A 14160-nucleotide genomic window follows, 5' to 3' on the forward strand; every position below is an offset into this window, starting at 1 on the left:
ATAACTCCAGGAGTTCATGTAGTTTGAAACTGGTGTTTGTGAATGATTGTGTGAACAATACTGTTCCCATAGGCAGATTTGTCTCTTCTGGAAGTTGGCAAAAAGTTTCAAGGATAGACTGCAGTGGGCTCGTGACTGTACTTAAAATCGGTTTTACACCTTCATTTATAAGAAACTTCACCACAAGTCCGGGTTTGACTTGAATGCCCCTCATATATTACAAATTTATGACGCCAGTATGAGAAAGTTTGGTGTAGGAATGCTGAAACACTGTACACACACTCAAACATATAAAGTAGTAGCTTATTATTCCACTGCTCAATAGAAAATTCAAATGAATGCTACAGGGAAGATAGCTAATGTAATGATTTGTTTACTATTAATAGAGACTAGCTTCCAGTGTGCCCTACATAGGTCCAAGTAAAGTTTGAATATTTTTTTATTCTGTTTTCATATTTTTAAAAATATGTTGCATACAAAAAGAAGACCATTAGTTAACATATTTGACTGGTCTACACTCCAGATCCAATACGATATGATGTATATGAGGTGCATAGGACTTCACATGCTCTATATGCTTAATGCTGGTACTCCATTCAGCTCTTGTGTTGTCTCTCAAAAGGTTGACGATGTGGATTGCTGTGTTTTTGGCCCAGTCGTTCCACACTTCTCTGTCTCTAGAAATGTTTTGAGTTCCATTTATAGACTGCTGTCCATCTTTCATTGAACTGGAGGATGGCTGAAGACTCTGATACTGGATCGGTGTGGTTACATTGTTGTGGATATGCAATATTCCACCAGTGTCTTTGCGCAGGAGACGGCATGCCACAGGCCAGCCCTCTTCAGAGCTTGGTATCAGGCCTAGATTCACTCGGTCAGCTAGGTCAGTCAGGGACAGCTAGGGAGAATAAGCAGGAAGCATTTATTTTAGAGTACATGTTTATGTTGAATAATGCGTTTATTATAAATACTGAATTATGTAATTCTGCATGTTCTGGCATTGGACTCTTGTGCCTGAGGACATACCACATTACCCTCCACAGTGGCGTAAATGATCCTACCTTAGTTTAATTTCGCTAAATATGATTTAATGGCTGGCAATTGGTTTGGTTTATTTAGAATTATTTAGTACTGTTTTGTTTAACAACCTGCTATTCAATTCTGCCAAGATGCTGTAAGAGAAAATTTTATCCTGATTATTAGCTAGTTTATGCAAATAGCAAGTTGAGAAGAATTCTGCATAATAATGATAATGTGTAAAAATTCTTTTAAGGACTCAAGAAATCTTGAAGGGTTTTCCATCTCTATCGAAATGATCCTTTCTCAATTTTGCACTCTACACCAACTTTTTTTGTCTGTAATATCATTCTGCAAATTAATTTGTAAATAGGCTTTGGAGCTGTGGGTGCCAATGACCCTGTTATCAGTTTGCTGGTGTATAATTGATAATCATTGCTATTCAGGTCGCCTGGTGGTGTTGTTAATGTTAAGGCTGATTAGTGTGCATTCTAATAGAGAAGACAAGGGCCAGTTAGTATCTGCCCAGGGGATGCATCTGGCCCTGGGATGGAATTTTGGACACTACATATTTAATGCATCAAATAATTATCTTTGTTAGAAAAATATTTTTATATCACTTAACGTTTAAACTGACCAACAAATTTGGTCAACCAACAGCAGTTATTAAATTGAGAGTTGAAAACCCCTAATTAATTATAATTTATTTATTTACTGGCTTGGTGACGCAACATTCCTGTCTCTGTGTGCATGGAGTTTACATGTTCTCCCTGTGCTTGGTGGGTTTCCTTTGGGTACTCCGGTTTCCTCCCACAGTCAAAAGATATGTAGGCTAATTGGCGTTCCCAAATTGCCCGTAGTGTGGGTGTGTGTGTGTGTGTGTGTGCCCTGCGATGGATTGGCATGCTGTCCAGGGTGTACCCTGCCTTGTGCCTCAAGCCTGCTGGGATAGCCTCCAGGTCCCCGCGACCCTATATACAGGATAAAGCGGTATAGAAGATGAGGGAGTGAGTTTAGGGTTGAACCAGGGACCCTGAGCCTATCAAGTGGATGCGCTACCTGCTGTACCACCACTCGCTCACTTACTTATCTTCTATACTGCTTTATCCTGTATTCAGGGTCGTAGGCACTGAGGGTAAGTATTTTCTCACTTACAGATTTTACTCTGTTTAAATTGGATAATTAGTCCTTATCTAAATCATCTGGCAAACTCTGGTAACGGTTCTCCAGGTGAGAAAACCAAAACAGGACATACTGTATGTACACTCTTGATGGGTATTCTGAAATATATTAGCTAATAAGCATGTTACAGTTCAGTAGGATTAACGCATACTGCCTCAGTGACTTTGTGTGCATTAAAAGGTTTCCCAGCTGTAGCCTTGCTTCATTTTCAAACTGTACGATTTGCCTTAATGGGTAAACACCAGCAACGTAATAAACAAATCACTAGAGCATTACCTAACCAGTGCAAGTTAACCTCCATCTTGAAATTTTCTCTTCTATATGACTGAAGCATGCAATAGTCACACACAGGATCTTCTTCCTTCATTTACTTTTTTGTATGCCCACAGCAGACACAAATGGCCAGTGTTCTTCTGTGGTTTAAAGAAAAACCAAACCAGGTTTAAAAACGCTACAAACTTGACTAATTTAAGTGATTCGGACCACAGCAAAATAACCAATGTGTGAAAGCAACCTTAGAGTTTGTGGCATACCAGCAAAACAAATGCTTGTAAATTAGATTAAACTAGCTATGAAAGAAATGATCGGAGAAGTACATTAAGGTGAACCGGTCATTTGCCTTGCAGCTGGCACTAGTGTCAGAGCTGCCAGTATTGAAACTGAAATTAACAGCATGGTTGTATTATAACAAAATAATAATTTCATACATTTCTCTGCATTGGTAACATCACTTTAGCACTTCAGAAAATAAAAGAAAAAATGTCTCTACATTCTAATGTTATAAAAAACAATACTGAGCTTGAAGAACATGTACTCTAAAGTTTTTGTCCATGAGGGTAATCACACGAGTCACATGCCAGACAAGCATAAGGATATTTGTAAACAAATGCGGAAAGATGATTTCTTACTTGTTTGTTGTCTCCTTGATGCACAGTGCAACGATGCGCTACTTTATTAATGTGCAGGTTTTTTCGCAGAGCTGAGACTGCATCGGGGTTCCATTCACATGCATGTACATGGGCAGCACGAGCATGGACCAGATACGGCAGGGTGAAGTAGCCAATCCCTGACAGAGAGTAGAATCTGTGTTAAACTCGCAATGAATGTGTGGCTTTTTTTTTTTTTTTTAAATGGCAGGGTCAAGCAAACACTAAGCACATACCTGCATACAGGTCAACCACTGTCTCTCCACTGCAGTCAAAGGAAGATATCCGCAGTTTCTCTGTGATGTTTCCGAAGGAGAACATGCACTTGGTGACATCAAATTCGTACCTGCATGATGAAATTGCTGTAGATACACCTCACTCTATTTTGTTTTATATTATATATAATTCATACTTTATAACTCAATGTTTCTGACAATAAGTTTTTACCTGATGTGGTTATCAATGTGAGTTACATAGCTGTTGTCTCCTAATAGCATTGTTACCATTGGTGTTCGCCACCCATCCTGGGAAATGTGTTTTATTTGTGCTAGACGTGTCACGCCCAGTGCTTGGGCAACAGCCAACCACAACTCAGAGCCTTAGAAGGGAAAAAATCAGATCAGAAACAAATCCTTTTATTAAACTGTCTAGGAACTGACTTAATGCCATAATAATTATAATCATAATGTTTCTGCATACAGAGCATTATCCGTAATGAAGAAATTACGAAAGCTCGTTGACGGATGAAAAAAGTGGATTGAAAAGCAAGGAGATTATTTTGGGTTATATATATTTATCTTTTCTAAAAGTTAATTGAAATAAATTCTAAAGCCAGAATGCAGATAATTTTTTTATTCACCCTCATACAAGCGCTTTTTTTGATGACAAATCAAACAGTTCCAATATTTAGCAGTTTTTATAATCCTATAAATTTGACAATAAGTTAATGATGCAAAACAACGAAAGCAACAAGACAGCAGTGAAAAGTGAAAGATGCCTTACCGATTTTTTTCCAGATTGCTTGCGAAAAACACCCATCACCAAACATAAGCAGATCTCCATGTCTTTGCCATCCATTGGGAATGTCATCTTCAAATTCCTTACTCCATTTCAGTCCTTTAGTAGCCACCAGATCCTGCAGAACTTCAATCATTCTCTCTCGACACGGCTTCGCTTTGCTTTTTTTGGACAGCTGAGGATCCTAACCATAAAACAATTACAGACCGGAGAAGAAATCCTCAGCCTGAGAGACACTGACAAAATGAAAATCATTTACGTGACTGTAATATGGCAACCTGTAGTTGAACTATTTCACAGAAGCTGTCCGGAGCCACAGAGCTCTGCAGTGTGACAGGGTCCAGGTGAGACAGGGTAGATGTGAAGACTGGGATAGTCACTGTTCCATCTGTGTGTTTTTGTACACAGTACTGCTGGTCTAAAGCACCATTCTCTGACAAATGTTTTCTATTAAAAGACGTAAGAAGGTGGTTGCCATCTTGTTCATACATTTTGCGACAAAAATATTGGCTAAACCTGCAATTACATTTTATCCAAATACATATGTACTACAATATGTAGTTGGTCTGCCTTTTGCAGCTATAACAACTTCCACTCTTCTTGGAATTTTGTCCACAAGATCTTGGAAGGTTTCTGTGGAAATTCATGCCCATTCATTCTGTAGAGCATTTATGTTGGACGAGAAGGCTTGGCTCTCAATTTTAGTTTCAGTTCCTCCCAAAGATGCTTGATGGGGTTGAGGTCAGAACTCTGTGCCGGCCAGTCAAGCACTGAACTCATCAAAACATGTCTTTATAGTCGTTGCTTTATGCAATAGGGAACAGTCATATTGGAATAGAAAAGGGTATGGAACTATAACAGTGCCAAAAGTTTTTTGCAATTTGATCTGAATTTAAAAAATCCTTACAGCATTTACCATGCTTGAAATTTTTGGCACTGCAATTTATTGTAATTTAACAAAGTTGGAGGCATAGCATTGTCCACGATGTCCTAGCATCCTGAATCATTAAATTGCCCTTGCCTGGGGATACGGGGCCTGATTGAAACCCCCAAATTAACAAGTTTGGCCAAATACCTTTGTCCATATAGTGTATATGCCTATAGCACTAGTGGTCATTGTATTAAACTGGGAGTGAATGACGTCACTTACTTGTAAAGCTGTGCATGACGTTGTGGCACCTTCAGAGCCGTGATGCAATCCATTTGTGAGCGGTTACTATGGAAACAATCAAAGAGGAGAAATGAATGACTAAAGCACACGTGCATTCATTTTGCTATTTAAAGATCTTAAAAAAGAATTAATTTAAATAAGTCTCATATGCGTTAGTGCATACAAAAATAATCGTACGCATTAACCTGCCATATTATAAACCACTTTTGACAGATGACAGACAGATGAAGTTGAACTTTTAGTTAAACCGAAAATACACTACAGCAAACACTGGTTCATTTAATCGATGTATTATCAGGGTGGGATACATAACCTGTTGTTTACATCACACATATCAACGACGCACTTAACATCGTAAATTAATGAACCTCTAAAATCACATACATTCTATAAATTCGACTAGTACTTTATATACTAAAAATTAACTCATAGTATATTATCAGAAACACAACTCACGTTCTGGCTCAAGTTCCTAGTCGGAATATTTATGTGTTGCACGTCACAGACATCACTTCCGTGTTACAAAAATCTATATACTTTATTTATTTTTATTATTATATATCTATATTATACTTTTAAAAAATGGCATTTCTTTTTTCACAACGAACTAAAAGATGAAATGCGAATGTTGGTGATATTTTCATGTCAATAACAATCATAAAACGTTCCCAATACGGCCATGTAATCCCAGACCGCTAGATGGCAGTACTTGTTTTAAACACCCGCCAAAAACCTCCTTCGTTCCAATCATGCTGCCTGGAAACTGAGTGTGTTTTCTCCCAAACAAGAAGCAGTTTATTTTAAAAGGTAAGATTTTGTGTAGCTGCTTAAAACTCAATGAAATAATCAGCAATGTGTATTAAAGTTAGACAAGATTATAAAATGAACTTTTACTCAACAACACGGTGGGGGAAAAGGGACATATTGGTCCATTTCTGTTTGTTTTGCTCATTCATTATCCGCAAACATTATTTATTTATTTATTTATTTGTTCATTTATTCATTCTAACTCGTAAATGCCCGCCTGTTGCACTTATGGTGCTTACTGTGCAAGCCTTAATTTCACAATTCCTGTCCAGTGTGCTGATTTAGATGATGGGAATGTTTGATGTGACCTACTGTGTGTGTTTTCTTCAGATGGCAGTGAATAGCTGTGTGACTGTGGTGCAGCTCGGCTCAGAGAATCAGCATCAGTCTGAGGTTCATCTGTTGCCCTGCGACATCGAGTATGATGGACCCGCACAAGTGGCCGAGTTTTTCGCACCAACAGTGAAGGAGATAAGGCCTGGTTCGTTCTCAGTTAACTCACTTTTAGCAGTGTGGTGCTTTTCAGACTGTGCTCTAATGTTTGTGTATGTGTGTTTACTTTCATTGTAGAAAAGACCGTCTCATTTAGGGGTCGAGGGCTGAAAGGGCAGGAAGTAATGCATCCTGAGGGCTACACGGGACTGGTGCTGAAGGAGGTTCAGAGACCCTCATCTGATCAAGAAGTAGGTCTACTGAACTATCAGTTTGTACTAAAGTTCAGCTCAGGGCTGCTCTGGCCAGAGTTTTCTACACACCAGTACAACTTTAACCTCCTTATTTCTTAAGGAGTTTTTTTTTTAATCACCGTTATTAAGCATAAAATAAAAAATTATTTATTCATCCTCTATACCGCTTATCCTGTATACAGGGCAGTGGGAATCCCAGAGCCTATTCCAGAGGACTTGGGGCATAAGGTGGGGTACAGGGTGCCAGTCCATCGCAGGGCAAAACAAACACACATATATACATATACATATATACAGTACTCTACTCTGTTCTGTTCTTGTTTTCTTTTTTTACTTATTTATTGTATTAACTACTGATATACAGATACTGATATTGGTATCGGGTATCAGTTAAATACTGAGCTCATCTACCTATGAAGCTGTTGTTACAACTGCACCGATACCACTTTGAGGCAACGCCAGACACTCAAAGTGCAAGTTGCAAAAGACCTTGCTAATAAGACAAAGCCTGAGGAGGGGTCATGTCAAAGAGAGTGAAATGACAGTTTATTACATTTGTAAAATGAAAAGGGGCAACAAAAAAAAAGGTAATGTATAAACATGTTCATATGGGCATGCACAAAGTAAAATGTATCACTAAATTACAGAAACAGCACTACCAAAGCAGCCATTTTCTAAAATACAGTGCATGAAATTAATTATTGTGGAAAATTATAATAATGGATATATCTAATATAATAATCAAATATTTTAATTAAAAAAACAAGATTTTATGATTTATTTATTTAAACCAGACCTGTGAAAATATGCAATGTATTTATTTTATTTTTTTATTCTTTTTTGGAAAAGCCCCATTTGGGACAATCTCAACTTTTACTGTATCTAAGGTTTATTTATTTTTTATTTTTTATAGTGCTTTATAACACTACGTGTTAGCATTTTGGTAAAGGTTGAGAATGTATACCACCTAAGTACATCATGGTCCTAAAAAAAAAAAAAACCTAATAGGAAGAACCTATGTATGATTTGATCTAGATCAGTGATTCTCAACATTTTAGTGTCTTCTTCGAGAACCACTGGTCTGTGCTTTAAAGACTCTAAACTCCAGCAACATAGTATGTGAATACTAAATGATTGTTTATTTTGAGAGAATTTGTGCTTTTGTTTTATTAGAACTAATCTGTATTATCTTACTTGTCTCAAAATTAGGACCGAGTTGTTAAAGTTTCTTCAGGTTTTCACAGTTTCACATATTGGAATTTGGAGACTCCTCCCACATCAGACGATCGTATCATTATGGCAATGACATGGCCAAAATTAGCAGAGATGGTGAGTTTCCCAAAAGATGCAGATCAGACAAGTGACTTCTGGCTCTTAACTAAAAAAAAATCTTTTCGTTTTTTTTAGATGCATGCACCAGTGGACGACTGAAAGCTTTATCAAGACACATTTTTCACCCAGTATACAGTTCCACTTTCGTCTGTGTGTGCAGTCCCTGAAATAATTGATAATTCTGTATATTTCTGCATTCTGTTATGTTCTCCTTTCCACATGATTGTGTAGAAAAAATATACACATATAGTCTGAGAAATAAAAAACAGATGACTCAGCAATTAGTAAAAGGTTTATTCACATTATTGACATGAAACAACATTTACATCATGAATTTAGTGTAAATCTACTGGCTTTAATTAATTAACATGATGACCCAGTTTTGGATCTGAATAACTTCAAAACGACACAGTTCAGAACAAACTACTGCATGAAACATTTTTAAAAACCTGTTTATCAAAAGAGCCGGATGTAAGACATGCTGTTGCAGGATTTTGTTTGCAGGGACTGTATAAATGATTAACACACTCATAACCTGGAACATGGAGCAGCCAAGATATGTTGGTCTTGGGAGTGCTGATATACTATTTCATCACGTAAATGATTCTAAAACACACAAGGTGAGAGAAAGCTCACATGTATGATGGTGGCTCTATTGAGGAAAACCAATAGAGGTTATTGGTTTAACGTATGGTGAAATGTAATGTTTTAGCAAGAAATTAAAAATTGGTTAAAAAGACAAACTTTCTCTTGCAAGTGAAGGCGCTTATTTGATCACATTTCCTGTTTAGTTCACACTGATTATAAAGATAATGTTAATCTAATATTTATACATTTCTGGTATCATTTCTTAGATGATAATTTCTTTCATGTGTGTAGCTTCTTTAGAGTGCCTTCCTCATTTTGAGCTATCCAGGATGCTCACATTCTGGTATTGAGAAGGCAGAGACCCACAACAAACAATGCTACAGGTTTGTGACAAAAATAGTATATATACTGTATATATTTACCACACTTTGTTTGCAAAAAACATTATTTGTAATTATGAATATTACATTAATTTAATCGTGCTTTCACAAAATGAATAAATATAACCAGAACTAATAAGCATTTAACAGTTGTACTGTACCTTTAAGTATTGTCTTGTATGAGGAAATTGTGTAAAAAAAAAAAAAAAGGGGGGGGGGGGGAAGCAAGTGGGTGGATGAATTATTTTGCATGTTTTGCATTAGACAGAACGGGTTTCATGCAGACTAGCAAGAAGCTTATGTGTTTGATGTACAGCAGGCTCTGTGGTGACCCCGGCGTTCTATCCAGCTTACATTTCCACTTCTCGTCCATTACTCCCAGAACGTCCGCTGCTACCCTTACCAGCATAAAGCAGTTACTGAACATGATGACAAATGATGAATAAGACACAGTGACATTCAACAGCTATAGTATTAATGTGATCTTTTAAACAGGTGTATTGCCTACTTCAATGTGAGAGGAGGCTGTCTAGGTAGATGGATTTAGCTGGTGCTTCTTAAAAGCATGCAGGGATAAAAGCTTCTCCCCATCCAGAGAACACTGCTTGCCCCAAAATAATGTTCTTAACAAAAGGGTTTTAAAAATAGAGGACAGGATGATGTCTGTAACCATAAAATAAAATTTGCCTAAAAATACATAATTTCTAAATTCATCAGAATCCATTTTAATAGACAAATATATTAGCATACAAAGAAAGTAACTTTGTACACTGCTGCAGGTTTGGATGGTCAAATTTAGTAAACTAACAGTACTTGTCAGCAGTAACGGACAAAATGCTAGTTGAATTGAGTCAACTACATTCCTTAACGCAAGTTTTAATCCTATACTTCTTTCTGGAACAACAAGGACACTGAAGACATTTGGATTTGAGATCAAAAGATGAATGTGAGATGACAATTTTAGCTTCCATTTCCTGATTTTTACATCTAGATGTGTTAAACTTAGAACATGACCCATTTGGTTTCTGACCATCCGAATTGTAGGTAAGCAAATGTATAGCAAAAAGCAGTCTTAAGCAAAAGTACGCTTAATATTTGGTTGCATAACCATATTTATTCTAAAATATGGCATTACTATTCTTCTTTTGTAAAGTAGTTCCTGGTTTGCACCACAGCCCCCTTCAGTTTTCGCTTCAAGAGGTGAAATGCTGCTTAATTAGGTTAAGGTGATCGACTAGGCCGGTTTAAAACCTTCCACTTTTGTCCTTTGTTGTGTTGGGACTGTGGCTTAGGTCATTGTTTTGCTACATTATGAAGTTCCCCCTAATTAGATTGGAAGCATTTCTCTCTAAATTGGCAGACAGAATGTTTCTGTAGACTTCTCAATCCATTGTACTGCCACCGTCATGAATTATGCCATTGATTAAAGGTTAGTGAGCTTGTTCCAGAAGCAGCCATGCAAGCCCAAGCCAGTAAAAATACATCCACTGTGCTTGACTGATGAGCTTGTAGGTTTTGGATCATGAGCAGAGCTTTTCTTTCTCTGCACGTTGGCATTTCTGTTACCTTGGTTTAGGTTAATCTTGATTCCTGTATCTGTGAGACACATCTTTGTGTTTCTTTCTCAATTCTGCTTTTCACTGCTAGTGTATAAATTTAAAATTTTATCTGTCACATATGCAGCCATACAAAATATATGTGAATGTGCATCTTGTGGTGTGGCCTCTTTTTTTCTGCTCTCACAGTCACAGTTGAACAGTGGATGCAGATGCCCACAGACCAGCCCAAGAAAATTTCTTTGTAATGTCAGTTGTTTTGGGCTTTTCTTCATAGTTCATAGTTCCCAACCACTCTATCAACTGCTGTTTGTCTTGTGTGACCTGTTCTATATCCACTTGTTAGTAGACCAAGAGAAACATTTTAGGACATTTTGTTGCAACAAATGGTTGTATTTGCCTCCCTCTTTTCTCAGCTTCAAATATGCTGGCTTTTTATTTTTTTTAGATTTTTCTTAGAATGTTCTCTGGTTTTCACATTGGTTTATCTTTTTTTTTTTTTAACAATAAATTAAGCTTTTATATTAAAAACACAGGCCTCAAATCAAGATTAGACATTCAGTCTAATAGGGCACACCTAGGCAACAAGAAACACTGTTCCAATAATTTTGACCACTTGAGTTCAAACTAAAGGTGCCATATTTGAACACATCTAGATGTAAATATCAGGAAATAAAAGAATTGTGTTCTACTGTTTCAACTTTTGATCTCAAACCGAAATGTGTTTATCAAAAACAATAGAACTGCTCTTCTGTTCCAATACCTTCAGAAAAATCTGTATTTAAACACAACAGTTTGTATTAATGAAGCTCAACTGTTTAAAATGATGTGTTATAAGAGTGAACAATGTCATGAATGGGACATTTTGTTTATCGTCACAATGTAATACCATAATAGGTTAAGGTTAAATGCTCACTTTCTGACTCCGAAAGCGCACAATAACAGTCCATTGCAAAGTTGGTCCACACAACCTGTTTAAAAAAGAAAAATCTAACATGGATGATTTTTTTTTTACTTCAGGATAGCTTTGATACTCTGTACAGTATGACTGAGCATGCATCTTGTTATGTCTGAGGTGGTTGAGGAAGAGGTGGGGATGGGGGAGGGTCAGATTCTGTTCTGTTGCGCTTCATTGGCAAATCATGATCATGCGCCTTCCTTATGTGCCTGTACAGGTCCCCAGACTGTGTGTAACTCCGGTAACAGTAACGGCATTCATAAGGACGCTCCCGTGTGTGCACTATGGCGTGCCTTCTCAGTGTATAGGCACAAGAAAATGTTTTTCCACAAGTGGCACATGTAGGCACATCTTCCACATAATTCCCAAGAGAATCGTGATATTCCTCAAAGTAGACAGTCTGTTGGTCTGATTGCTGTGAAGCTGCCGTGAAAAGTGTAGTTTGGAAGCTGGGTGTGTCAGAAGAGGAAGCACTAGAAGCCTGTGGTGAAAAGGGAAAAGAAATTGGCTCTTGGTGATTGTGCGAGAGTTGCATTAATGAGTGGGGAGGTATGAAGTGAGCGTTAGTAATCTCAACGTCATTAGTGCTCTCATAATTCTCCCTTTCTTCTAAATTAGCATCTCTCCTATGCTCCCTGGCCCTAACAGGTTCCTCATCCATGTCTTCTGGCTCTTCATCTGAGATCACAATGGCCTCCACTTTTACTTTGGCCATCTCTTCTGTTCCATCTCCTCTACCTGCTGAATTCAAAGGCATGGGAGAGCACGACCGTGACCGTGGCTGTTCATTTAATGCTCTGGCAGTGTGTCTCACATCATCAGTTGCACTCGGTCCATTGCGTTGCCTTGATGTCGTTTTTTTTGTTTGTGCAGGATGATGAGTAGCAACTGTAAACACATTGCTTATTTCTTTTGACATGGACATATCTGACTGGTCTCTCTTTTGGCTGTGTTCCACAGGAACCAAAACCATAACTGTGGGTGCACTAGGCAAAATTTCTGTTCCTGCTTGAACTGGTTCTGTCGTGCTGCAAGGACTCGAAAGTGTAGATTCCATATTACCAGCTGCTGACATTCCAGCTCTAGCAGGTCCAGGAGAAGAACTGTACAAGCCTGGCGCAGAATCATTTACTGCTGTAAGAGAGTCCATTCCTGGTTGAGTAGTGTCTGCCATGTCTGGACTTCCCAGATTTATGCTGTGTGTGATGCAATTAGGAACTCCCACATTTGTTTCTGCTTTAGTGTCAATATGAACCGCTGATTGCTGGCTTGGCTGAGGACATTGTGTTACCGAGGGAGACGAGGTTGGATTTGATGCAGACACCCTGACAGCTCCTTGTCTACTTTCCATCGTTTCTCTTCGGCCATTCAACATTCCTTCCCTAGATGACCCAGTAAACATAGTTCCATCTCCTCCCATTTCACTTCCTCCCTCTTCTTCCCTGGTGCTGTCAGCCTCAGCCAGTCCACGACCCTGCAGTCTTTTCTTACAGACTCGGACCACATCGTTCATGTGCAAGAAACTGGCTGCGGCAAGAACGTCTTCCGGAGGGGGATGTGCCGCCAACTGTAGTACTCCCTCGTACATGAAATCAAGGAGCAACCCAAATGCCGGAGGGGTCACTATGTCTCCATTAATGGTGACGGTGTCCGTCTCTGGTCCTCCGTTTACAGTAGACGTGCTGCCTACTGGGTGTTCAGAGTAGAACATGTGGAAGAACGGTGAGCAGGACGCTAGCACAGCACGGTGAGCCAGAAAGCGAGTGGCGCCAACTCTGACGGTGCAGTCACACAGGAATCCCTGTAGACGCTGAGAACGTAGACTGGCCAAGAGCTGCTGACTGTGACCTGGGAACTCCATGTCAAGCTACAAGACGTGACGTAGAGATCAGTTAACATGTTCAACAGGTGAAGATAACATGCAGTTGAAGCATAAAACATAAGAAATGTTGAGTTACTATACCTTAGATGAAGAACTAGGTGTAAATGAGGTTACAGCAACGAGCAAAGACCTTCAGAGTAGTAACGTCATCAGACCTGAATCCAATCAAGCCATTATTAAAAAAAAAAAAAAAAAAAAACCCAGAAAGGAATAAAACCAATCACTCCATCACTTCACCTGAAAAAGGCAGACATTAGCATTATAAAAACCTCTGGGGATTTCCAACAGGTTGGTTAATTAACGCGTTTTACGGTTAGAACTAACGAGCAGAATATATATTGTTAACAATGTACACATTGCCGATATGCAGGACAAACAACTGCAGCTTTAGCTACTAGTTGCTCTGACAACAAAACGCTCTGAGCACTAGCATGCTATTCTCAGCCAACATAACAGCAAGAAAACTCATTTAGCTAGTAGCTAAGACAACGGCACATCACATTTACCTGTATAAAACAAATACGACAATATTGCAGACATCATTTCGTAATATTTCTTTTAAATTCATAAATACGACAGAATTTGTTGCCGATATAAACAACAAACAGTTTTGAGCATACAGTGATGTTTTCTGTAAAGCATCGAAACCAACGAAGAC

General features: G+C 38.4%; 3 protein-coding genes across 6 annotated transcripts; 1 reads left to right on the plus strand and 2 right to left on the minus strand.

Moving 5' to 3' along the window:
• Window positions 1–141: 141 nt before the first annotated feature.
• On the minus strand, window positions 142–5834 carry trmt12 (tRNA methyltransferase 12 homolog). 4 transcript variants are annotated; one of them, XM_053505292.1, is made up of 8 exons: window positions 5770–5834; window positions 5293–5358; window positions 4421–4589; window positions 4128–4326; window positions 3573–3723; window positions 3362–3471; window positions 3108–3265; window positions 142–898 (listed from the first exon to the last, which is right to left on the minus strand). In XM_053505292.1, the coding sequence occupies exons 2-8, from the start codon at window positions 5343–5345 to the stop codon at window positions 491–493; spliced, it is 1248 nt and encodes a 415-aa protein (XP_053361267.1). In that variant the 5' UTR covers window positions 5346–5358; window positions 5770–5834; the 3' UTR covers window positions 142–490. The 4 variants fall into 4 exon arrangements, with proteins under 4 accessions (XP_053361267.1, XP_053361266.1, XP_053361269.1 ...); XM_053505291.1 differs by lacking the exon at window positions 5770–5834 and adding an exon at window positions 5627–5689; XM_053505294.1 differs by lacking the exon at window positions 5770–5834 and adding an exon at window positions 5499–5578.
• A 194-nt stretch (window positions 5835–6028) lies between these two features.
• rnaseh2c (ribonuclease H2, subunit C) lies at window positions 6029–8428 on the plus strand. The gene is made up of 5 exons (XM_053505299.1): window positions 6029–6120; window positions 6451–6601; window positions 6691–6803; window positions 8016–8135; window positions 8214–8428. The coding sequence occupies exons 2-5, from the start codon at window positions 6451–6453 to the stop codon at window positions 8235–8237; spliced, it is 408 nt and encodes a 135-aa protein (XP_053361274.1). The 5' UTR covers window positions 6029–6120; the 3' UTR covers window positions 8238–8428.
• Window positions 8419–14155, minus strand: zbtb3 (zinc finger and BTB domain containing 3). The gene is made up of 3 exons (XM_053505283.1): window positions 14009–14155; window positions 13584–13739; window positions 8419–13487 (listed from the first exon to the last, which is right to left on the minus strand). The coding sequence occupies exon 3, from the start codon at window positions 13479–13481 to the stop codon at window positions 11727–11729; it is 1755 nt and encodes a 584-aa protein (XP_053361258.1). The 5' UTR covers window positions 13482–13487; window positions 13584–13739; window positions 14009–14155; the 3' UTR covers window positions 8419–11726.
• Window positions 14156–14160: the final 5 nt, after the last annotated feature.

Source organism: Clarias gariepinus, chromosome 10 (genome assembly GCF_024256425.1).
Source record: "Clarias gariepinus isolate MV-2021 ecotype Netherlands chromosome 10, CGAR_prim_01v2, whole genome shotgun sequence".
In the NCBI taxonomy this organism is placed as follows: domain Eukaryota; kingdom Metazoa; phylum Chordata; class Actinopteri; order Siluriformes; family Clariidae; genus Clarias; species Clarias gariepinus.

Coding starts and splice junctions, on each gene's coding strand:
- trmt12 (XM_053505290.1), bottom strand. CDS start 5,408: ATGCACGTGTGCTTTAGTCATTCATTTCTCCTCTTTGATTGTTTCCAT. Junction 3,724..4,127: donor AGCAATCTGGAAAAAAATCG/GTAAGGCATCTT, acceptor TTCCCTTCTAAG/GCTCTGAGTTGTGGTTGGCT. Junction 3,472..3,572: donor CACATTGATAACCACATCAG/GTAAAAACTTAT, acceptor TTCATCATGCAG/GTACGAATTTGATGTCACCA.
- rnaseh2c (XM_053505299.1), top strand. CDS start 6,451: ATGGCAGTGAATAGCTGTGTGACTGTGGTGCAGCTCGGCTCAGAGAAT. Junction 6,602..6,690: donor AGTGAAGGAGATAAGGCCTG/GTTCGTTCTCAG, acceptor CTTTCATTGTAG/AAAAGACCGTCTCATTTAGG. Junction 6,804..8,015: donor GACCCTCATCTGATCAAGAA/GTAGGTCTACTG, acceptor TCTCAAAATTAG/GACCGAGTTGTTAAAGTTTC.
- zbtb3 (XM_053505283.1), bottom strand. CDS start 13,481: ATGGAGTTCCCAGGTCACAGTCAGCAGCTCTTGGCCAGTCTACGTTCT.